Raw genomic sequence first — 23,945 nt, 5'->3', positions numbered from 1 at the left:
GGGTGGCGGAGGTGAAGCTGGAGGCGCGTCCTTGGCCTTGGTCGCGACACGCGTTGGGACGCGTAAGTCGGCCTTGACCGCAATCTTATCTTATCTCTCTGGGTCACGTGGAGTCAACGCGTCGCGTAGCGCCGACAGTGGCTGAGCGCGACGCGAGCTGCTTCAAGCGCGAACCACGTCCTCCGCTACCCCCATGTCCCCTTGAACCCGCCATGTACATCAAAACACTCACCATCCAGGGATTCAAGTCCTGCAAGTCCTCCCTCTCAGGCTACTACGCGTCCATGTATGCTGACAGTCTGCACGCAGATCGCGACCAGACTCAGATCGAGCCCTTCTCTCCACGGCACAATGTGGTGGTTGGTCGCAACGGGTCGGGGAAAAGTAACTTCTTTGCGGGTGCGTGCTGTGCATTGAGATACATGCGCTTCCTGTGCCAATGCCCCCCACTAGCCATCCGTTTCGTGCTGTCCGATGCATACACCTCCATGTCCCGAGAAGAGCGGCAGTCTCTGCTGCACGAGGGCGTCTCCACCACCCAAACACTGTCTGCCTTTGGTGAGCGTGTCTTCTCTGCCTTTATGAAGAGCCTTCTGTAAGACCGCCTACATAGTCGAGATCGTGTTCGACAACTCGGACAACCGTTTCCCCACCGGACGAGACGAGGTCATCCTCCGGCGCACAATTGGTCTCAAGAAGGACGAGTACAGCTTGGACAAGAAGAGTGCAAGCAAGGCCGATGTTATGAACCTCTTGGAGAGCGCAGGGTTCAGCAAGAGCAACCCCTACTACATCGTTCCACAAGGACGGGTATGTCTTCCCCATCCCTCTTTGCACAAGTGATTGCCTGAGTCGCGTTCAACCCAAGATCACTGCTCTCACGAACGCAAAAGATCACGAGAGACTAGCCCTCCTCAAGGAGGTCGCCGGTACAAAGGTCTACGAGCAACGCCGTACCGAGTCTTTACGCATCATGGCGGAAACGGACTCCAAGCGAACCAAGATTGCGGAGCTCTTGGAGTATATCGACAACCGACTGACGGAGCTCGAGGAAGAAAAGGAAGAACTCAAGGAGTTCCAGGAGAAGGACAAGGAGCGGAGGTGCCTTGAGTACGCTTTGCACCAGCGGGAGCTCGAGGACGTTGGCGCTGCACTCGAAGAGATCGAGGAGGAGCGGCGTGGAGAGGTGCACAGCGCTAATGTGCGGCGCGAGCAATTCAACGATCGGGAGAAACAAGTCCAGGTACGTTTGTCATGATATCTACTGGCTTGTAACCACCTGATCGCTGCCGGCAGACACTTGAGCGGTCCATTGCCCAAACCCGTACGAACCTCACTACCCTCAATCTCACTCGCCAAGGAGCCCAGTCCGAGCTCACGGACCTCATCGGTTCGAGGACGGAGCTCGAATGCACCATTAGCGACCTCCGTCTTGCTGCCCAGCGAGCAGGCGGAAGACGCGAGGCCCTTGAGATCGAATTGGAGACCGTGGAAGCGTCGATCGCGGAGAAGCAACAAGAACTTGCTGAGCTCATCCCTGACTGGGAGCGAATCCGCGCGACCGAGAGCGGCGAGAAGAGGCAACTCGAGGAGGCCAAGGCCCGGCTTGAAGCTCTCTATGCCAAGCGAGGTCGGCTGGACAAATTTCGTACCCAGGCAGAGCGCGATCGCTACCTCAGGGCGGAGATTGCAAGCATGGAGCAATTCCGCAGGACTCAGGCGAACTCGCTCAGCGGTGTCGAGCAAGAACTCCGACGTGCGCAGCAGTCGCTAAGGGAGATCGACGAGAACGTGGAGGATACCCAGCGGCGGGCCGAGGATGCGCGTAATCAGGTTCGACTACTCAGCGAAGAGATCGCACAGCTCAAGGACCAGCAAGCGGAGAAGACAGAACGGCGCAAGGAGCTGTGGCGAGAGGACGCCAAGCTAGAGTCGCTTGTCACGCATGCTGCTGATGAGTTGCGCAGTGCGGAGAGGATGCTTGCAAGCATGATGGACAAGGTGGGTCAGACTCTGTGTTAGCGCGGGACGGCTGCTAACTAGCCATCGCAGGATACTGGCAATGGCCTGCGTTCCATTGACCGCATCGTCGCTTCCGATCCGCACAAGTACGAAGGTGTATACGGACCTCTATATCGCCTCTTTGAGACAACCGACGACAAATTCAACATTGCAATCGAACTGACGGCGGGTAACAGGTGCGCCCATGGTCTGCAGTCACGATGTTGAGGTGTATTTATCCTGCGCCAGTTTGTTCCACGTTGTGGTTGACACCGACGATACCGCCACACGTGTTTTGGCCACCATGATGCGCGAGAGGAGCGGACGAGTGACCTTCATGCCCCTCAACCGACTCAAGCCGAAGATTCCCCCGGTGCCCAACGCCCAAGACGCTATACCCCTCATGGAGAAGCTGCGCTTCGACCCCAAGCACACCAAGGCTTTCCAGCAGGTTTTTGGCAAGACTTGTGTCTGCCGTGACCTCACGATCGCGGCCGCATACGTGAAGAGCCACGGTATTAACACCATCACCCTCGACGGTGACAAGGTTGACCGCAAGGGTGCGCTGACTGGAGGTTACCACGATGTACGACGGTCACGCATCGAGGCCATCCGTAACGTCACCACCTGGCGGGCCAAGTGGAATGAGAGTGACTCCCGTCTGAAGGAGGTCAAGGCGACTATCGCTACCCTCGAACAGGAAATTACGAAGACCGCGGGTGACATCCAGGTGAAGACCGCGAAGCAGAATCAGGCCCGTGCGGCGCGTGAGAACGTTGCGAGCGAAATTGCGGCGCTGCTCAGGGAGAAGGAGCGTCATTCGGCGCGGATCGCGCGGTTAGAGGTCGAGGTCGAGGGACTCAAGTCCGAGCTGAGCGCGCTGGATGCCAAGCTCGAGGGATTCAGGGCCGAGTTGGACAGCCCCTTGGCACAGAACCTCACGGCGGAGGAAGAGGACCTCATCGAGATGCTTGGTCGTGATGTTGAGCAGCGGCAACGGAGGCTCGTCGAGCTAGACAAGGAGAAGTCCGAGGTTAGTTGGCTTGTAGACAGTTTCTTGCCCTCTTTGCTGACGAGTATTCACAGATCAGCGCCAGAAAGAACCTGCTCGAGATCGAACTCAACGAGGGACTTGTGCGTCGTCGCGAAGAGTTGCGGCTGAAGATTGAGGGACTGGGCGCGTCAGAGGCTGGTGATGCCAGTTCTGAAGATGCTCTCGACGCCAAGACACGCGAGCTGAAAGCACTGAACAACTCCATCGATTCCCTCCAGAAGAAAATTCAGGGTGAGTTGTCTTTGAAGTTTTTATCCCTCCTGGGTGCCCCTGTTGATCGTAGCACAACAGAGACGGAGAAGGAGATCGAGAAGACCAACCATCAGCTCCAAGAGCAGCGGAGCGAGTTGGAGAAGGTGCAGGGGCAGCAGGCGGAGGACGTTCGGGGTATCTCGAAACAGCAGAAGAGCACCGAACGATACCTCACGAAGCGGCAATTGCTTTTGAACCGCAAGGACGAGTGCAACCGCAATATCCGTGACCTCGGTGTACTACCCGAGGAGGCGTTTGAGAAGTACACTAATGACAAGCTCGACCGCGTATGCTCCTCTCATCTCATCTGGAATTCATGAAGCTGATGCTCGTCGTGTACAGATCATGAAGAAGCTCCATACCGTCAACGAAGGTCTCAAGAAGTTTGCGCACGTCAATAAAAAGGCCTTCGAACAGTACAACAACTTCACGAAGCAGCGTGACCAGCTGCTCCAGCGGCGGGAAGAGCTCGACAAGTCCGCGGGGTCGATCCAGGAGCTCGTCGAAGTTCTTGATCAACGGAAAGACGAAGCGATCGAACGTACGTTCAAGCAGGTCGCAAGCAACTTCGAGGAGGTGTTCGAGAAGCTCGTCCCTGCTGGGCGTGGTCGGCTGGTTATCCAGAGACGCATTGACCAGGTGTGTTCCACATCATTGGCGAATGACCACACGCTCAAAGTCGTATGTTGCAGGACGAGGAAGATGCGGAGGATGTGGACGAGACACAACAAAGTTCCATTGACAACTACACTGGCGTGTCGATTCGGGTTCGTTGCCACTCGAGGCGTCATACACGCTGTCTGACACATCTTTTAGGTCTCATTCAACTCAAAAGTCGACGAAGGCCTGCGAATACAGCAGTTGTCTGGTGGACAGAAATCGCTTGTCGCTCTTGCAACCGGTGAGCATGTCTAGATTACGATCCAAGGACAGTGATTCTGACGTCCTCTCAAGTCTTTGCAATTCAGAAGTGCGACCCTGCGCCATTCTATCTCTTCGATGAGGTACGCCGCGATACGTCATACATATTGTGTTAACAATGTCCAGTGAACTCACTGTGCCTCCAGATTGATGCGAATCTCGACGCTCAGTACCGAACAGCGGTTGCCGGTATGTGGCATGTCTGCATTAGTCGGAGCTTCCCTGACATCCTCGTAGCAATGATCCATGATCTCTCTGTCACCGCTCAGTTCATCACAACAACTTTCCGTCCGGAGATGCTGGCTACTGCCGACAAATTCTATGGTGTACTCTTCAACAACCAGAAGATCAGTACCATCCGGTCGATCAAGCGGGAGGAGGCCATGGAATTTGTGGAACAGGTTCGTCTTATCCTATCCGCATGCGCATACAAAATCTGTCTGACCGTGTCGGCTTTTGTGCATGAAGGAGGCACAAGCGCAGTGATTTGTTGCCATGTAGAGTCTTGTCCAGGTGGTGATTTGTAGTCGGGTCTGCTATTCTTGTTAGTTTGCTATCATTATCTTGATGTACTATATATTTGTTTCTTTGTATCAAATGTAGTCGTGATACATACAGTGAATGACTCTCCGTAAGGATTTAGATGCGGGGTTTCACCACATGTTGAAGTCTGAAGTTCTTGATCTGGCCAATAATGTGTGACACATGGAGACCTGGTCCCACACCCTTCAACCAGTCCTAAGTTCAGTGATGACAGCCATTAAATTCCCCAAGAGGAGCCTCTGAGTGTGCTTCAATATGAAATCTTGCTAACACTTGCTGCATGTTACACTTTTGAGTGTGACTTTAAACCTAAGCCTGAAAGGTCATTCTGTTCAGCTACCTTGCTGAACTCTTGCTAGTCCCAGTTCACTTTATTGAAAGTGAACACTAGTAAGATCGTGGTGAAAGTGAGATAACTGGCTAAGAGCTGGTTATACTTAGGGTGTGTCAGGGGGCATCCTGTGGGGCTCTTGAATATGACCCGGCCCTGGCCCTGCAAGAAACCCGTCCCACACACCCACGGGTGGCTATTATCAGCTATTATTGTATTATTTCTCTGACCCCCCCTAACCCTCTGCCTGCTGTTTATTGCCGACATGCTCAATTTTGCATGCTTCCTACATAATACAACCCAGAAAGTGTATACCATGATACATGGGGTCAATTGAAGTTGGTTGTTTTTCGGACCCCTGATTAATGCCAAATAATACAATAATCATCAATAATGGATTTTCAGAAGTACTGATGCTCGGTGTGCGCAGTAACCTGGTTGAACTCCAGGGCATTGAAAATGTTTGTTTCTTCATCCTGAGGGACATGATCATTAGATGGGACTATAGAGACTTGAGAGAGGGGGAACATGAGGATGAAATGTCCAAAAAAATACCATGACGGCCCAAGAAGAGGTCGTACCCTCCCTCTCTTGATCTGACTCCTCCCCTTGCAGATTATCTTCCTCATCATCATCCTCATCTTCATTGTCATTGAAAAGCGCACGGCTGCCAGTGCTTGCCTGAGAGTGCGAGTGAGGAGGCTCTTCATCCAAGGACTCTGAGTTTGAGGGGTCGTGCTCGCCAGTGAAGGTGCACCTAGCGTAGTTCTCGTGGTACTCAGTCTGGACAAGTTCACATGCAACTTGGACCCAAAACTTGGGCCAGTGCATCTTGCAGAAGTACTCGAGTTTGTACGTCAGATGGAGCACTGCCGGGACACATTTAGTGATCACAATTTCTAGCTCAACATGATGGAATACATACCCATGGCAATTCAATAGTTGATGGAGGTGTCGGTGAGAAAGTAAAACTTGTTGAGGGTCTTCTTGCCCAGACCGCATACAACCTGGATGGCACTGTCATAGTCCGAGCCTTGTGAGACTTCGGTGGTGGTAAGGAGCTGGTCGATGTGGTCAATTGCAGGAATGACTTTGGCCAAATTGGGGGTGCTGTGCGAGAAGAAGAGTGTTGCATCTTTGAAGACCTAGCAAGGTGCACAGATGTCCAGCCAGTAGATGAGTAGCAGTAGTGTAGTGCGGAGAGTCCGTGGCAAGTGGAACGAGTGCGAACAAAAAAATAAAGTTCATGTTCTGTCAGCAGTTTCAGGCGGAACACGAACCTTAAGGATGCTACCCAACTGCTTCGCTATCACCCACTCCTGCTGCGATGGCTTGAACTTGTGCAACCTATACTTCTGCTCTGCACATATCTTCTTGACCACCTTGTGATAATTCAGAGTGGCTGTAATCATATCTTAAGTCGAGTTCCACTGGGTTTTGACATCATGCGGAAGCAAGTTCAGCTCAAACCCATATTTTCTGCACAGCGACTTCCACACTAGCAGGAGTTTCATCATTGAATGGATGATATTGAAGGAGAGGCTGCAGATCTGGGTGTACACACATCACAGCAGATAAGCATTTGTTAACCACGGTCTGGTGGCATGTGGGGGCTCGCCAATCGTTTGAGATTGGTACTCACTTTCCCTAGAACCAATTTCACGAGACGCACGTCTTCTTCGAATTGAGCAAGCTCCTCGGCTGACATCTCTTCAGTCACATCATACTTATTGTCAGGATTGTTCACCTCGACACCCTGCTGTCCCCTTGGGATCTCATGCACTGACATGACAGGCATATCTGCTTTTTGACCGGGCCAAAAGTGGCCTCCCATTGGCCAGATGAGGTTACCTAAGTGGCCGACTTTCAGCCAGAAAATGTCTCAGTCCAAGAGCCACTGATGCATCATGCAACATTTTCTGGACATAAAACACGTGAAAATACATGCAATACACCTTGTTTCAACAGCAGCTCAATAGACTGCTAAGAAACATAAGTAGTGACACTTATTATAGATTCTATAAGGACTCTAGTCTATTATAAAGATGTCACCTTTTCAGTCAAACAATGAGAATAGAATGGGTTTCAGTTATGATTACTGGATGACATTAGTTTCAAGGCCACATGCAGCAAGTAATACTAGCAAGTAATAATGAGACAGAGGCAATGGATAACATGCTCAGCAAGTAGCTTGAGCTACTAGACCACTAAAACTGATGTTGAATTGGCCGTACTTATGATAGTCTTGTATATACTGATACTTACACATAACAGCAAACTTGTTTATTGCATATCTTTGTCAAATCTTATCCATTTGGAATGTTTTTAAAGCATATATTTTGGATAGATCTGTGTTTAGCCTTATGTCTAGTGTGTGTAGTGAACACCTTGATGTGTATCTTTATTGACTCTTATTCTCACTGAATGCCTTTGACATCATTGGTCCATTGGAAAGCTTATATGTGTTGAAAATTCAATATTAATCACTAATCAAAAGTCTATATGCTAAGAGTACACAACTAGTGAATATTCTTAACCACAGTTGAGTCACAACTGTTATCCTCTCACTATAGCTCTATATTACAAATAGATCTCTAAACTATTATTGTGCCATCATACTATGATGGTCAGTGTAGCTGTTAGGACCATGTGCACAAGTCAAACTTGGGAAGGAAGTCCGGTGATGAAGTCCAAAGTTCAAAGTCTGATAGTGCACAGTAAGTGAAGACTTTGGTGAAGTTATTGACCAATGCCTAAAGATACATCTGTCTTCAATTTGCAGAAGTCCAATGAAAGGCCCCAGAGTTTATAATAGAGCAAGCTACAAGTACGAGAGTCAAGCAGAGAGTTGAAAACAGAGACTAGAACAGAAGTCAGAGGTCAGAGGTCAGAGATTAGAGGTCTGATGGAAGGTCAGACAGAATTCAGACAGAGGTTTCAGGACAAGTCAGATTGAGATATCAGAACTGAGGAACCATACAACTGTAAGGTAAGGCTTATATATGATATTCAAATGTCTGGTCAGAGTCTAATAGGAGTAGAGAGTCAATAGGAGATAGAAAGCAGATGTGATGAGGTAGAAACAAACAAACAAACCTAGTAAGTATAAGTAATGGATACAATCATGGTGTGAGCAGATGACAGAGCGGAAGTCCAAGTAAGTCATAATGAGTAGAAGGAGGGTAATGAGGTCATAACTTGAAAAGGTTTGAAGAAAGTCCAGTTGGGGTTGTGTTCAGTTCCCCAGTTCTGACCTGTTCTATTTTCAGTACTTGTCCTCTTGTTCAATAGCAGACCCTTGATGTTACTGTTGCCACAACACTCCCACTTCTAGTCCTTGTCAGACTAGTGTTCTGATACCTAATGCCAAGGTATATTATCAGTGCAGTGTACTACTAACACTTGAACACATTAGGTCTACCATAACAGTTTGAGCAAAAGCCAGTTGATTATTATATGTATCACAATGTGATAGATACAATATGCACAGATGAGTTGCAATAGAATTCTGGCTTACAATGAGCACTGGTTCACAATCTATCATGTACCTTAGTGGAGAAGCAGCATTGCATTCAAGGCTAGGTCGCTTTAAGGACCCTGGACAATCAATAAGGTTGGTCTAGAACTTTGTGGATCATATATAATAGTATAGTGCTTTGTATGCCTATCTATAGTATATGTACTATCAATGCTCTACCACAACTTAAATGTTCGAATCATATCTGAAGGCTCAATATTGTGTGCTGAATGAGCACCAATGAGGGTGTCTAGGGGCATCTTAGTCAACCCTAAAGCTGTGCACCCTAACCCTAGAGTAGGTGTTTGCAAGTAAGAACTTTTCTTACTCAGGGTGAACCAAATACTAACTTGAGACTATCAGAGTCCAAATTTTGTTCCCACGAACATCAGTTATTGTTACCTGGGCTGGGCAGAAATTGTTGTACCTAAGGAACACTCTCTTTGTTCCTCATCAATTGTAATCACCCCTTATATTACTTCCCAGAGTAAGGCTGAGCACGGCTCGATCTACAGATGACCTGGAGCTGAACCTGCAGCTTATGGCAGATCAAGAGCTCTGATCCAGAGCTGTGCAGATCTGAGCTGCCAATTGATCTGGATCTGCAGATCCAGGTCACTGCAGCTCCAGATCCAGCTCATTGCCTTTGATCCACAAGCAATATATGCATTGAACATACATATCAAGGTATTTTATCACTATTTGATGAAGTTTTCATTCTACCTCACAGATCACCTGCAGCTCATTGGTATATTGAACTTTGATCTGGATCTGCAGTGACCTAGATCTGCATTGATCTGTGATCTGCAGATCCAGATCATTGCAGCTCCAGCTCACAATACCTGCAGATATACCTGCAAGTGACCTGGAGCTGTGCTCAGCCTTATCTCAGAGTGCAATGTAGTTTTTTTGGTAAATACCACTCCTAAATGAAACCAATAGTGGACTGCAGCCCTGACATGTCACAGCTTTCAGCCAGCAACATCCTGTACCAGCTTTCAAGTTCATATCTCTCCCTGGACTCCAAAATCATGAACTTGATGCTATCATTGACCTTAGTCATCAATTGAGACAGAAGCTCAGACGACAACCTGGTGTGCATTTTAAATGTTACTCTGGAGGAGTTTGATTACTTAGATGTCCAATTATACCAGTACATCTTTTCTTGAGCTTCAATCCAATGGAGTATCTGTAATTCAACTTGCATTGGTTAGTATTCTCCCTGAGAAAGATGAGGGTACACTCAGCTCCATCTTGAAGCTCACCACTTCTTCCAGTTTCAGAAGGCTCAGAAGGTCACTCGACAGGCCTTGAAGAAGTTACCCCACTTTGATCCATGATTGAGGATGGTTCTGGGCCTTCATACCAGCATCTGGGACTGTGTGTTGGTGACAAGAAGCCAGAGAAGCACAAGAATGAGGAAGCGAGAGAAGGGTGCCAGGACTGGCGTTGATTCAGCGAGGATACAAACATGATGAGCTGTGTGCTAAGTACAGAGGCTGCGAGCTAGGAATGAATGGAGATGGAGCAGAACAAGTCGAGAATGAGCATGTGAACATACAAAAATGGACAAGTGTCTATGAAATGGCCATGACATCATGTGTTAGGCGCACATGCTGTAACACTATCTCCTCCTCAAGGGCAAGCATGAGAAGTATGAACACGTGATTCCAACCAGACAGCTCTCATGGATCATACTTTGCAGGTGGACATGCAACACGACTGGCACAGGTCGTAGTCTGAGTCAGTGGCATGTATTCCGCACGAAGGTTCTCATGGGAAGGTGTAGGTGTGGATGTGCAGAAACAAGGTCGAGGCTAGGGCCCAGCACGAGTTAGCAAAACCCGTGGGTACCCAAGGATAAATCTGTGGGAATATCCGTGGGTAAGTACATCCGCGGGTATAAGTATCTGTTTCCCACGGGTTTTAACTTTTCAAGGATGCGGGTATGGCTAGGTAAACCCGTGGGTACCTGCACAACCTCATGTTGTAGCCACTAACCGTGGGATTCTGATGATATAACATACATATGTTTCCGATCAAATCTGAGTGTGCTATGTTGAAAATAAAGTTGCCCAAATCCGGAAGGATGGGCTGTCTTTCGCGCCCAAAATGGTAAATAAGCGCCCGCCGGCACGAAAGACAGCCTATACTTCCGGATTTGGGCAGGTTTATTTCGCCTCTAGCACACTCAGTTTTGATCGGAAAAATTCGTGTGACATATCATTAGAATCCCACGGTTCATGCCTACAACATGAGGGTGTACCCGTGGGTACCCGTGGTTTGACCCGTACCCGGCGCTTAATGCAAAACCCGGCGGTACCCGGGGTTCACGGGCCGGGTTTTCCGCGGGTACGGGTACGGGCAGTCCTGAAAAACCCGCGGGCAACCCGTGCTATTCCCTAAGACGATGGCTGGCTCCCAGCCTTGTGATTTGGCGCTTATTTCATATGTTTTCATATGTTTTCATATGTTGTAACTGCAATATCTTGGCCCCCTGTGGTCTGTTTTGGCTGAAATTTGGCACAAACATGCATCCATATGTAACCTGCCCCTATATCAAATTTCACGCATATCACATACAAAGTAAGCGAGAAATAACTTGAATATGATTGTATAACTACAAAATATATTCAGACCAGCCATGATACCAGCTACACCAAAAAGGGCACAACATTAAAATCTCCCAAAACATGTTTATGTACAGGGGACGGGTTGTGGCCTGGTCATGTGATACCTCCATGTTGTAGCCATGGTCCATCCCATTGATATAGCACAAACATGTTTTGATCAAACCTGAATGTGCTAGAAGCAAAATATACTTGCCCAAATTGGGAAGTATGGGCTGTCTTTTGGTGTGTCCATGGATGCTTGATGTTCAGTTTCAATTGAAAACATATTGTGTGCTATATCAATAGAATCCTACAGTCCATGGCTATAACATGAGAGCATCACATGAGTCATCAAAACCTGTAACCTGGCACACAAATCAGATTTTTGAGAGGTATTGGCATATGCAGGCCATAAAAACCACCTGTGCTATTCCCTCAATACCCTTTTTTACCTCATCAATCATTTCTGCCAACAATGGCCCACTTCCCACCTAGTAGTACACAGTAGATGAAGACTTTGAAGACCTAGAAGGGTCAGAAGCTGGGTGCAGAGGGAGTATCTCAATGTACAGCTCAGCATTTGGTAGTCCCGGATGCAAATGACAGTGGTCTTGAAAGGGATGTGAGCAATAATACACACGGCGAAACCACACTGAACACCTTTTGAGCAGACATGCGAAGGCGCAGCCATGTCGAGCTGCATCCTCTTGCGATAGGAGCTGTCTTTGTCAAGCTCCCCTTCAGTATCGTCCTGGAGTTTGTCTACCTCATCATCAGACTCATCGGACTCATCACGGTGTTTCCTCTTCCTAGCTATGAGGCAGGATTGTCAGCATTGGCACGTCAGGTTGATAATAAGATATACCGGATGCATTCGTGTCCGACAAGTCGTCCGCTGTGAGTGCTGTCTTGGACTTCTTCGCATTCGGAGCTATAGGAACACCATCTATTGGTGTGGGGACTGTGACAACGAACACATATACGTACCTGATGCAGAGTCCCTGGGAGTATCTGAGCCTTGCACTTCTTAGGATTTGCTGTCTTTGATGCAGCTGCATTTGCTGTGTCTGGTAAAAAGGTTATGAGGAACACATTGTTGAGGCACCGGGGGAGAGTGACATACATTGATGTTGCTTGTTGAGGTACACACAATGAGGAATACTGGCCTCTCGCTTCACCTTATGTTCATCCAATAGCTTGGGACAATCCGCACGAGCGCAACCAAACTCTGTTGAGATGGTCTGCGAACCAGGATGAAACTTCCGTACTGCATGGTGGATGTTGCCATCACTGTCTTTGATGGACATGCACTCTGCCAGCTTGTTGAAGTCAATCTGAAGCTGTTAGGACTGTGCGCACAAGTCGAACTCCGAAGGGAAGTCTGAAGTCCGAAGTCTGATAGTGCACGGGAAGTGAAGACTTTGGTGAAGTTATTGACCAACACCCGAAGATACATTGATGTCTTCAATTTGCGGAAGTCCGACAAGAGGCTCCAGAGTTTATACCGGAGCAAGCTACGAATAAGAGAGTCAAGCAGAGAATTAGGAACAGAGACGAGAACAGAAGTTGAGGGTCGGAGGTTGGAGGTCCAATGGAAGGACAGACGGAGATCAGACGGAGGTTGGCAGAGAAGTCAGATAGATTGAGTTGCTGAGTAGTCGAGAGGGTAAACGAGATATCAGAACTGAAGAACTATGCGACTGTAAAGTAGGATTTATATACAAAAGTCCAAATGTCCGATAGGAGTAGAGACAGGAGGCGGACTGCGGAGATGACGGAGCGGAAGCAAATAAACTGGACTAGTAAGTATAGGCGGCGGATACAGATGTTATAATATGATCAGATGACAGAGCGGGGGTCAGGAGTGATCGGAGTCCGGGCGGAAGTCCAGATAAGGCAGGAGGAAAAGGAGCAGGGGTGATGAAGTATTAGCCGGGAAAGGGGCGGAGTTCAGGGGTAGTCAGGTCGGGGTTGTGTTGGAGGGGCGACAGGATGGACTTGGGCACCGGATGTGACAGAAGCCTGTGCTTGTTGGGAACTTGTTGGTTGAAGTGATATGCAATCTGACAAAGGGCACAGTAATAGTACTGCAGAAATCCAGCCAATGAGGTGAGGTAGAGGCCAGAGTGGATTCAGTTCACAATGTTTGTCTCAATCGGCTTGTTGTCATGCCTAATGAAGCTGATGATTAGCCAGTGCAAAACGAGTCTTGGGTAGTAGCGACATACCAGGGATCAATGAGCTCCGGTGGCATATAGAAGAACTTTCTGCCCGGTAAAGCCCCAAAGCTGACAACTGCACTTCCCTCGATCATTGCACAGGGATAGCAGATGACAACAAATCAGTAGGACCATGGCTTGGGCTGCTGGCCTGGGCATGCAGTCGGCGAAAAACCTCCATGCCACCTCAGGCCACAAAACGAAGCAACTACCAGACCGTTCTGACCTGGACGGATTTTAGTGAGGCTCAATCACAGCAACCCACATAACGTACATATAGCCACGCCAAAATGATGGCATGCATCCCAGAATTCTGGGACCCCTGACAGCCTTGAGACATATATGTGAAAACCTTCCTGTCTTGACCACGTCTCAACCATGTCCAAAGCCGGGACATATCAGATGTCATAGCGACATCTTTCGGCAAGACATGGAAAGTGGCATTTTGTAGCGTCACAGACGAAGACACAAACACGACAGGTCTGAGGCGCAAAGCGAGTCAAAGCGCAGGATAACTATGGGATATTGTCGAGACAGGTAGTACTTATAGAGTGTATATCTCGCAAGTCAAAATACATGAACGGTCGATAAGTCTTGTGAGAGGAAAGCAAAGCTGTCGTGTAAACTGAGAGTAAAGTGAAAGGAGGCCTGTCTTGGACATGTCAAAGAGACTGACATGAAAGAATGTATCCTTTGAGATGACACCGGCATGACTGAGTACCTGTCGGGACAAAGGAAATAAGCATGGCATGTCACAAACAGGTCGCAAACTATGACAGGAAATGTGTTACAACTGTGTCGTGAGGCAGGACACATGGAATATGTCCCTGCTGAAGACATTTCTGGGACAGCTGAGTGACATATTTGATGTCACACTGCAGGACATGCAAACAGTCTGACCAATGAAGTGCATGAGTGTGCACGCAAGTGCATGGCAGTGCACGAGAAAACACGGAAGAGCACAAGAAGTCGCTGATGTGTACACGAGGGCTCAATAGAGCACAGCTGAGCTCACTGAAGCGCGAGCACACTCTCAAAGTGCACAGGCGTACACGGCCGTCACACCAACATGAATGCCACAGCGAGCGTCGAGAGTCACGTGGTGATGGCTTTGCATGTGGCCGAGCTCGGTACGTGCACAAAGCAAGGTCTTAAGGCATATGGCAGTCTACCAATAGCCCCAGCTGAGCAAAATCGGCTGTACCAGTGTGCACATGGCTGAGCTCAGCGTGCACAGGCGTACTCACCCAGCAGCCCAAGCGTGCTCCAAACGTGCATGGCTGAGCACCGAGGGCATCTCCGGCCGAGCACCGAGGGCATCCCCAGCTGTGCTCGGCTGTGCGCAAATAGGCTCATCCAAGAGCTAAAGGTGCTCCCTAGACACACCCGGTGGGCCCACAATGATAACTGCCGCGCACAATCGGCCTCCATGCCGTGAACTGATGTGCTTCTGGTGGTGCTCAGCAAGATATGTGTACTCACCCAACTCGCTCAGTCGGGCCGCATAGGCTCTCCCATGCATCAATGCTCTCCGGGCGGCCATGAGTGCTGTGGGGATGAATGGGGCTGCAGACTTTGGCAGTCGTGATGACAGTGCTCCAGGATCGCGACAAAGGCTGTCGGGGAGCCCTCGCATGCATCAGCTGTCGCGCGAACATGGCGCTTGGCAATGGGTCGATACTATGGGCTGCGAAAAGGTGTCAACCTGTGGAAATTGTAGCATTCTTACGTCGTATCGCCTATCTGTCTGCCGTAGCCTAGACCACCCACCCACACCGTCTGCGACACCCATGGTGTTGTCCCGAACAAAATATGCGTCCTCACTGACCTGCACTGCGCGGTGGAGCTCCTCCGGACAAGGCTCTAACCTAACATCAAACTGTCCATGTCTGTCGCGCCCTGCAATGACAGGTCCGCACCAACGCTTCGCATGCCATACGCGCCAACGTCGAGATGATAGCGCGTCTGGTGACACTTTTTGCGGCTGTCCGGAGCAGGGGCCTCCTGAGACTTGGCGGAAGTAAAGCACTGGTATGGGAGGTATGTATTGTATGGCGACAAAGGGAGCTGCGAGGACAACTCGGACTGTCTGAGAGTGAGGGCCAGCGAGTAGAGGAGATTTGCTGATTGCTGTGGGTAGGTCGCATGCCCTCTCTCTCGGCGCAAGCAGCGAGACAAGGGGCAGTTGCCACGGGTGCCCGATGGCGGCAGCAGGGCTGGAATCCATCAAACGAGGGCAGGGAGACTGTTGTGAATGACCACAACAAGGATGCGGAGTTGGAGCGGTGCAGAGAGCGGGTGTTGGAAGGAGGACACTGTGGAGGATTCTGCGGCTGGGCAGGGAGAATGGTCTTCATCATCATAGTCGGGGTCAGCGATGCCGTTCACAACAACAAGGAGAGGACAAGTGGAGAGGAGGCAGTGGAAGAGGAAGGTTATCTCAGCTCATGTAATCGCGACATGCTCAGGGCCTCTTTCAGTGGTGCTCACCTGATGCTGGGGTGAACACTCCGTGGAGTGTATTGATGGTGGCAGCTGGACGTGCAAAGTACACGTCGCACCGCTCTCTAGGCACATCATGCTGCACGCCTCCAGCTGGATGGAGGACACAGGCAGCTGAGAGTGCTTCGCAATCGACGGCGGCACGCTCTTCGTGTCGCCAGCTGCCTTCCCCGCGTGTGCCCCAGAGATGGAGCTGGCTGACTGGAGAAGCATTGGCATACGGACGGGAGGAGGGTGGGCTCGGCCGATGACTCAAAAAGGCGCGAGCAGCTTGAGGTATGTGGGGGGGATGTCTTCTTGCTTTTGAGTGCGAACAGAGAAAGAGAGAGAGAGAGAGAGAGAGAGAGTGTGTGTGTGTGTGTGTGTGTGTGTGTGTGTGTGTACTGAATATAAAAACTGAATATAAAAAGACTATTTGACAGGTCCCACCACTCTTCATTGGTATCCCTCCATCCCGTGTGACGTGGTCAAATGGCGCAAGGCAGCTATCCCGAGGTGGTCAAGCATAGACAGAGCAGAAGGGATGGGAAGTGAGGAGAGTCAAGCTGCGGTAGCTGAGGACAACGGCCAGGAATGTTTGGAGGTCAAAGCGCTATTAGTTGGGGTGGGAAAAAAAATGTTACCATATCAGATTGATCAAGATTGCGATATTACGAGACACCCAAGGTGGTGACATATCACAAGAAGGTATCAATTGTTGTCCAGTACACCATGAAATCTACGCAATCACTGCTCCTCCTCCTGAGGAGGGGGCGGAAACAATTCATTCTCCAAGTCAAAGTGCTCATTCAACCTGTTCGCCAGGCTGCCAAGGCCAGTCAGACACATCCGACAACATCGCATTTGCCTAGTGCCCTGCAGGGGTATGGGCCACCCTCAAGGGTTGGGGGTAAGGGTGCCTAGAGGGTAGGGGTGGGGGTCCTGATCTCTTAACCCTTGGCACCCTCAGCTCACCCTCAAGGGTGTGCCTATATGCTTGATGCCGGTAGATTGATATAAAATGAGGTACTTATTGATGTAATATATGAGTGATTACTATTAGCTAGGCTTTTCTTTTGCTATATATAGATGTACAATCAGTATAAATATCCTATGAGGGTCATTCTGGCCTACAATCTATCATACCCTTGATAAAACCCTTCACCCTTCAACACCCTCCTGCAACACCCTCAAAAACCCTCCACCCTTGACTGAGGGTGGAGGGTTTTCAAGGGTAAGGGTGGGGGTAGACGTCCAGACACCCCAGGGTTCACCCCTGCAGAGCCCTACATTTGCCCTCACCTCGACTGGATGGCAGCCATGAGCCATTGGCTTTCCTTAGGGTGAGGCTAAGAAGCGCATTAGCCAAATCGTTTTAGTATGGTTGTGCATACCGTCGTACTTTATGAAGCCTCATTGCCAAGATGTCCCCATTATCCATCGTTCGAGTGAAGACACGTCCAGATCCCCCGCAGGGGATGTAGTTGAAGCTGGCAGCGGCCATAGCCTACATATTTTGAGTTGTAACATAGCACCATACACCACCGCTGCTCAAAAACATAGCACATACCTTAGTGAATTACTTCTAATGAATCTTGGGTTGCCGCCCCCCATTGCATAGAAAGATCGACTCAAACACCTGCGACATATCATATGAGTACCCTTGCCACCAGCTATACAGTAACTGACACATACCTGCATGTGTTCTGCACCTAGCGCCACCATTCTGTATCTGGTGCCGGGGATGTGATGCAAGGGGGATGATGGTCAGAGGATGGAGAGTTCACAAAGTGCGCTGGGAGAGAATGTGAGAAGAAGTAGTTGGGAGAAGTTATCGCAGTACACTGCACTGCAGTGCCTTCTCTGCGCTGCCGCTGCTTGACGCATACTCTCCCAACGCACGCGAGAGTCTGTTAACTCACCTACGTGGGCCCCCCCAGTTCCAGTTGAACTCCAGTGCCGATAGCATCTGCAGAGCCTTGAAGAGTCACCTGTGGTATCCAAGCTTGTAGTACAATGGCCCACAAAGTGTCAATTCTGTTGTGCAAAATGTGGGGGATTTCTACTACAAGCTAGAGCTACAAGGAGGGGCATTGTAGTAGCCCAGCCTTGTAGTACAAGACAGTGCTTGTACTACAATTGTAGTACCCAACTAAGGAGACGTAGACACCTTGTAGTAGATTTTGTAATACAGCCTGGAAGGGCCTTGTAGAAGCTTTGTAACAGCTGTAAGACACCGATCTAAATCATACAGATCTGATAGACATCAATGATGGTACCAAGATCCTGGGTCTTGTAGCTCAGATTGTAGTTGAGCGTGGGTTACCTGATTTAGCCTGTACAGGCTGCAGCTGGGTCCGGCGGGTCTAGACCTTGTAGCCTGGATTGTAGTTGAGCGTGGGCTGCCCGATTTAGCCCATACAGGCTGCAGCAGGGTCCAGTAGGCCCAAATCTTGTAGCTCGGGTTGTACTTGAGCGTGGGCATAGATTAGCCTCCAGTGGTTGTTATCTCAATAGATAACAGCCTAATCTCATCTTTCCCAGGCTTCCGGCGCATCAATTTAGGGCATCTATTGTGCAGCCACCGGCCTCCTGCCCAATATGGTAATCCTTCACTCCTGGCAGCATACAGGGGTATTTTCCGGGGCTGTAGCTTGCTCGTTTCCAAACCGTTTTCTCTCGCGTTTTTTGCATTCTTTTCGCGCTATCAGAGCGAACAGATCGCAGCTATTGCGCTGTTGTGAGGTAAAATACTGATTCCGCTATTTGCTGTACTGCATGGCACCTGATATGGATACTGACTTGGATGTAGCGCCGCCAGTTCCCAACGCTATGCTACACAAATAGTTATCCTAGAACCGCGCACGCAGCCTCTATCCAATGAGCCTAAGTGCGTAAATTTGGCTGGATGGGCGCAGCGCTAGCTTACATTCTCCTCCAGGCTCCCTGCTGCGCATTACCTGTAGTACACCACCTGTAGTTCTGCATGTCTTAGCGTGTGTATATGAGTGAGTGAGCACTGAACATACCATTTCAACGTGTTCCCCCTGCCTCCTGGGACGATGCTTCCACTAGCTTATGCCGTGCGCCGAGAGAAAGGCCAGGCATCGAACCCCAAGACAACTCGAAAGGCCTGGCGACTGTTGGGGCGAGTAGACAGGAAGGCACAGAGGTCATCCAGTAGCTTGTGTAGGTCCTTCCGAGCAGCAATTCTCTGTCCCTCCCAAGTAAGCCGGATGCTGAGAAGGTCTATGTTGTCTGACCAGTCACAGAGGAGGTGAAGAAGCTTGTCGAGGGTGTAAATAGTCATTAGACTGACCTCAAGAAACCTTCTGCAAGGCGTGGTGAGTCCAAACAATTGGTGAAGTGGACGCACCTGAACAGTGACTGTAGACAATGAGATCACTAACCCTGCTGGACAATGAGCAACACAACGTGTAGTATAAGTCAGTCTCTCGAATACATATGCCAACAGCGTAGCTACTCGATGTCGTCGATACCGGCAGCCTTCAGCATTGCGTCATGGACTTCCTTCGCCTCCTCGAGTGCTGCACATCCCTTGCTGAAGTCAATCTTGAAGTCGTAGTCAGTGTCGATGATCTACAAGTCGCGAACGAACCACGACAGCTTCGTGGCAAGCCAATCATTGCTGTTGCAATTATGCCACAGCCCCACAGGGGCTTCAGAGTCCACCACTTCAGCCCCATCTTTGGTGATGCACGTGCGCGGACCACGGCCACCGTGATTTTGTAGACTGTTCATCCAATCTTCGATGTAGCGCCAATCCAATGTACGGAAGAAGGTCTTGATAAGTTTGCTTTGCCATGCCGCCTCGATGATGATGTACTTCAATGTGAGCCATCCCTCAGGACCGTCAGCTTCATCGCCACTGAGGTGGATGACGACCAGCTTCGAGAAGAGCAGGTAATATTCTTCTAGAGCATAGATTGCTATGACCCAAGAGCGCTGCACATACAACTGCGAAAAACAGGGTATTTAGAATGCATTCTTTTGTCTGTTAAGATGAGAACTAACCATCTTCCAATGACTGTTGATCTGCTTCTGCCTGACACACGCAGCAATCTGAGCTGCACTGGGTGGATTAGCATGCTGACGCCAAACAGCATGAGCATGATCCATGTGACTGTCCAATGTGCCGCCGACTTGGTCCATTGTGAAGAACCATGAGGGTATAGGAGGGCTTCTGTAGGAACCACCAGCCATGGACTCGAGGAAGTGATGGCAAAAGAACGATCTGGCATCACAGTTATATGCGCACTTGACCCAACCACGTTTGAAATCAATATGGAAGTTCTGCCGGGTGAAGTAGTTCCCCTTGGTGGCTTCGTATTCAGCCAGTTCCTCATTGGTCAAGGTTGGACATTTCTCCCCAATCTCTTTAAGCTCTCTGCAGCTGAGAAGCCACAGCATGTGAGAGCGTACAGGGTCCTGTTAAGAGTGTTAGGTTGGGATTGTGGCTGAAACCATTATATCTCACCTGTAGCCGGTTGATGAATGTCTTCTCGGCATTTGCAGCCTGAGAAGTGGACATATTCTCTACCATCACTTCTTCATTGTCCAGCGACATCGGAGGAATGTATGGCATACTCCAGCCATTGGGCGAGACAATCGGACGTGCGGTGGATGCACTGGCCTTCCGGTTGGACGTTGTAGCCTTCAGTTTGCTCTGGCTGGGTCTAGAGGGAGTCGCATCCATCACTTCGTGGTCTTCCTTGTCCGAACTAACTGCAAGTAGTTCCTGTGTGAAGTCCTCGTGTTCGGCGACTCAGGCAAGCGCAGTGCACGCAATCTTCGACTTCGATGAATGTCCACCCCACCGGGCATTCAGAGAGCTGATTTTGGAGGACTTCTGTGGGGTTTGCGGAGCACCTAGAGCAAGGGCTCCGAGCTTGTCCTTGAGTTCGTTCACGCCATCCAGCAGGTCCGATCTGCATGCGAAAAGATGAGTACCAAGGAACCTTTCATTGGAGATAATTAGGGACAACTTACTGCACTCGGGCTTGGGTACCCAATGACTGCTCGATGCCGTCCATGCGATGCATCAGAGTGACTGTCAAATGGGCCCTCTGTTTCTGTGGGGTGTCTCGCTATCAGCTCTCTGAGATGCTATCTGAGCAGCATAATAGTGTAGTACCTGAGCAGTGACAGAAACTGGTGTCTCCAGCCCACACGTTGAGTGTCTGTCTCCTGTAGCTGATGTACTTGGCTGTAGAGGAGGCCAGCTAGTCTCAATTGTGTCCGCTTCACCGTCCATGTTGCTATCCTCCACAACTGCAAAGAAATCCTGGGGCTGGGGAGCCGTACGGCGGAGTTCCTGGGGGGAGAGTGTTGAGCCCATGGGCAGGTTCATTTAGTGGTAGAGGGTCCGGTCAAGTCCAGTTTTTTGACCCCCAAAGGGTCGAACCGAGGACCGCAACCTGACCGGTCCACTTTACTGGTCCAGTTATATTACACCTTAACTGAACAATTCATAACTGGACCGTAACTGCGGTCCAGTTATTGGTTTAAACTGGTCATTAACTCGAAATCATGTGACATTACATTGTCTACTGATACTGACTATAAACAATCACTAGGCACATTGATTGAGGTTTTCTACAAGTGGGAATTGAACTCAAAACCTCTGGAGCGACAGCAGAGCCGGAGGCAACGCAACAGCTGAGCCAAACAGTGCATCTGAAGTAGCTTTACTAAAGGCACTGGTTATAGGCGCCACAAGTAGATAAGATAACTACATGATAAGACTAGATTAGACGTCTTATTGCCTGTTTGAAGCCATATACATACAAGCTTTAATGACTCAGTTGGTTTAGTGTCGGGTAGGAAGGAAATTTTGGCATGGGTGCTGGTTCAATCCCCCTTAGCGGCACTTCAGTTATTGACCGGTTGTGACCGGTTCCATCGGTTATTACTCGCTAGCCCATGAAGTATGACTGATAACTGGACCATAACTGGACCGATAACTTTCCAGTTAAGGTCTGGTTCTTTTTGCTACGGTTTGCGGTTCAGTCATGGTTGTTGACCGGTCCTGTGACTGGACCCTCCATCACTAGGTTCATTATTCTCAGCACGAAGACTGAGTTGCAACATCAACACCAGTCGATCTTGAACACCAAGGCTCTGCCACAATTGAAGCATAGCTTGAGCAGGCTGCATTGCGGGTGCTTCGGGCGGTGCTGTAGGTGCTACGGGAGGTTGCGGAGGAGCCCGAGGGTCTGGACATGCATGCACACTGAACCCACAATGAGCGGCGTGAGTGACTGTCGGTGTCGAGGACACCGCTTGCGACCGATCCACGAACTGCGTTCCGTAGCTGTCACAAGCCTGCTGAGCATACTGATGGTGATGAATCTCACCAGCCTGAAGTGACTCAGATGGATGGTTGCTGGGGTTCTCACGAGGAGTCAGAGGTGCACACAGATATGCGCTGAACGCATCATGATGCGGACTATCCATGAAGGTCTGCACAGACGGTGCCGTGAGGGACAGAGGAGCGCGAGCTTGGAACTGCATTCCAAAGCCGTCATGAGCGGGTGTGGAGGACGGAGAAGCGCGAGTGTGGGATGGCATTTTAAAGCCATCATGAACGGATGCGTGCATCAGATTATCATGGACATATTCTCCAGCCGTTTGACCGGACGGATAGCTCCCGGGAATCTCTTGCATGAGGTGTTGCGTCAACTTGATGTTGACCGTGTGAGCCTGACATTTGGGGAATCCTGTTGATCCAACCAACTGCCATAAAGCGAATTGTCTCGTGAGGTTAGGGTGGAGCTGTTGTTGGTCGTGAGGTGCATTATGAGACACAATGCGTGACTGGGGCTGTTGTGAGAGCACAGGGTAATGGACAGCGTCGACTGGATGCTGAGAAGAGACAGGACCACAAGAAGCCCAGCTGTTCTGCGCAACAGGAGTTTGTCAATATTGGGCGGGTACAGAAGAACAGATCTGCTTGGGTCGCTTTGAAGCCTGAAGATGCGAAGGCACTGGATACTCCGTGGTCTTTGCAGGATTCACAGGGGCACGAATGGGCGAAGAGGGAGGAGGATGGTCTGGAAGCAGCGCAATAGGATGTGCTCCAGTGGAGGCAATTGGCGCAAACATATAATATGGATCGTCCAGAGATGTGTCGTCAACCAGCATGGTGTCACCACCAAAATTGAAACTTGACAGTTGTTCAGCAGCAGCTTGGGCAGTTTCTGATTCCCGAGAGGATATAGGGTCTTGCGCGAAGTTGAACTGCAACAGCTGTCCAGCGTCGGAGGGGACAGGGTATTCTCCGAGGCTGAACTGTAACGGCTGTCCAGCCACCGTTTGGGCAGCTTCCAATTCCTCTGGGGGTAGAGGGTCTTGCCCGAAGGGTTTCCAGAAGGTGGCCACAGCCACACTCTGCTAATCATGAGGTAGAAATGAGCATGCAGGCATGCCTGGACGTACCAATGGGCTCACCTCTTTGTTGGGAATATTCATCTTGATACTATCTTGCTGGTGGCAGTGACTCCCCTTTCTGATTCATGACTTGAGTATAACTGGCCTGAGTTGTAGAGGCTGGGTCCAACCCTATGCGAATATTAGCAGCGAATAAATGGCAATTCATGTGCGTGCTTACAAGAAGGTGCGTCTTGGTATTCTTCGTGTTGATGACCTTGGGCTGGGCCATCAGCCGCTTCCTCAGCACACTTGGTGGTGGTGATACTGAGATGCTGCTGTTGGCTACAGGAACGAGGGTCAGAGTGGCTATGTTATTGTTGTCAGGCACCGGGCTCATGAGTGGCTCAGGCTGTGCGACCAGGGCAGCAGAAGGGGAAGCAATTTCAACACCGTCTGGCGATTCGTGTGCAGAGGGTTGTGTATCAAGAGGTACAAGGCTCTCTGGAGGAGCTGCAGGGGTATCGGTGGGTGGACTGAGTTCTGAGCAGCTCATGGTTGGTGTGAGGAACCATGCTCCAAAGCCACTATATAGGCTGTGATGCGCATCTGCCGTCAAAGGCCG

General features: G+C 49.9%; 6 protein-coding genes across 6 annotated transcripts; 2 read left to right on the top strand and 4 right to left on the bottom strand.

The window, feature by feature from the left end:
* The first annotated feature begins 55 nt into the window (after positions 1-55).
* Positions 56-4,751, top strand: L226DRAFT_284536 (structural maintenance of chromosome protein 3). Its single transcript, XM_067673587.1, has 17 exons — positions 56-252; positions 310-399; positions 454-558; positions 614-810; positions 869-1,243; positions 1,297-2,001; positions 2,053-2,198; positions 2,251-3,034; positions 3,088-3,286; positions 3,347-3,594; positions 3,650-3,946; positions 4,000-4,074; positions 4,124-4,208; positions 4,262-4,311; positions 4,375-4,417; positions 4,466-4,629; positions 4,697-4,751. The coding sequence occupies exons 1-17, from the start codon at positions 213-215 to the stop codon at positions 4,712-4,714; spliced, it is 3,621 nt and encodes a 1,206-aa protein (XP_067538725.1). The 5' UTR covers positions 56-212; the 3' UTR covers positions 4,715-4,751.
* Positions 4,752-6,037: 1,286 nt separating this feature from the next.
* L226DRAFT_567834 (uncharacterized protein) lies at positions 6,038-6,514 on the bottom strand (the record flags this gene model as incomplete). Its single annotated transcript, XM_067684087.1, has 2 exons — positions 6,038-6,247; positions 6,383-6,514. 2 exons carry the CDS (start codon positions 6,512-6,514, stop codon positions 6,038-6,040), a joined length of 342 nt encoding a protein of 113 aa, XP_067538724.1.
* Positions 6,515-10,810: 4,296 nt separating this feature from the next.
* Positions 10,811-12,356, bottom strand: L226DRAFT_520589 (uncharacterized protein; the record flags this gene model as incomplete). The annotated part of the gene is made up of 6 exons (XM_067678654.1): positions 10,811-10,989; positions 11,442-11,541; positions 11,654-11,722; positions 11,872-12,044; positions 12,097-12,192; positions 12,215-12,356. 6 exons carry the CDS (start codon positions 12,354-12,356, stop codon positions 10,811-10,813), a joined length of 759 nt encoding a protein of 252 aa, XP_067538723.1.
* Positions 12,357-14,991: 2,635 nt separating this feature from the next.
* Positions 14,992-16,855, top strand: L226DRAFT_520588 (uncharacterized protein; the record flags this gene model as incomplete). Its single annotated transcript, XM_067678653.1, has 7 exons — positions 14,992-15,147; positions 15,362-15,545; positions 15,591-15,884; positions 16,114-16,228; positions 16,270-16,298; positions 16,375-16,556; positions 16,619-16,855. 7 exons carry the CDS (start codon positions 14,992-14,994, stop codon positions 16,853-16,855), a joined length of 1,197 nt encoding a protein of 398 aa, XP_067538722.1.
* Positions 16,856-19,411: 2,556 nt separating this feature from the next.
* L226DRAFT_520587 (uncharacterized protein) lies at positions 19,412-21,302 on the bottom strand (the record flags this gene model as incomplete). Its single annotated transcript, XM_067678652.1, has 7 exons — positions 19,412-19,493; positions 19,551-19,909; positions 19,967-20,380; positions 20,430-20,716; positions 20,822-20,880; positions 20,942-21,024; positions 21,087-21,302. The coding sequence occupies 7 exons, from the start codon at positions 21,300-21,302 to the stop codon at positions 19,412-19,414; spliced, it is 1,500 nt and encodes a 499-aa protein (XP_067538721.1).
* Positions 21,303-22,870: 1,568 nt separating this feature from the next.
* Positions 22,871-23,876, bottom strand: L226DRAFT_567831 (uncharacterized protein; the record flags this gene model as incomplete). Its single annotated transcript, XM_067684086.1, has 3 exons — positions 22,871-23,344; positions 23,402-23,455; positions 23,562-23,876. The coding sequence occupies 3 exons, from the start codon at positions 23,874-23,876 to the stop codon at positions 22,871-22,873; spliced, it is 843 nt and encodes a 280-aa protein (XP_067538720.1).
* Between the last annotated feature and the right edge of the window lie 69 nt (positions 23,877-23,945).

Source organism: Lentinus tigrinus, assembly GCF_003813185.1.
Source record: "Lentinus tigrinus ALCF2SS1-7 unplaced genomic scaffold L226scaffold_5, whole genome shotgun sequence".
Taxonomy (NCBI): domain Eukaryota; kingdom Fungi; phylum Basidiomycota; class Agaricomycetes; order Polyporales; family Polyporaceae; genus Lentinus; species Lentinus tigrinus.
Note: the sequence above shows the minus strand (reverse complement) of the source record. Positions and strands in the feature narration are given on the sequence as shown.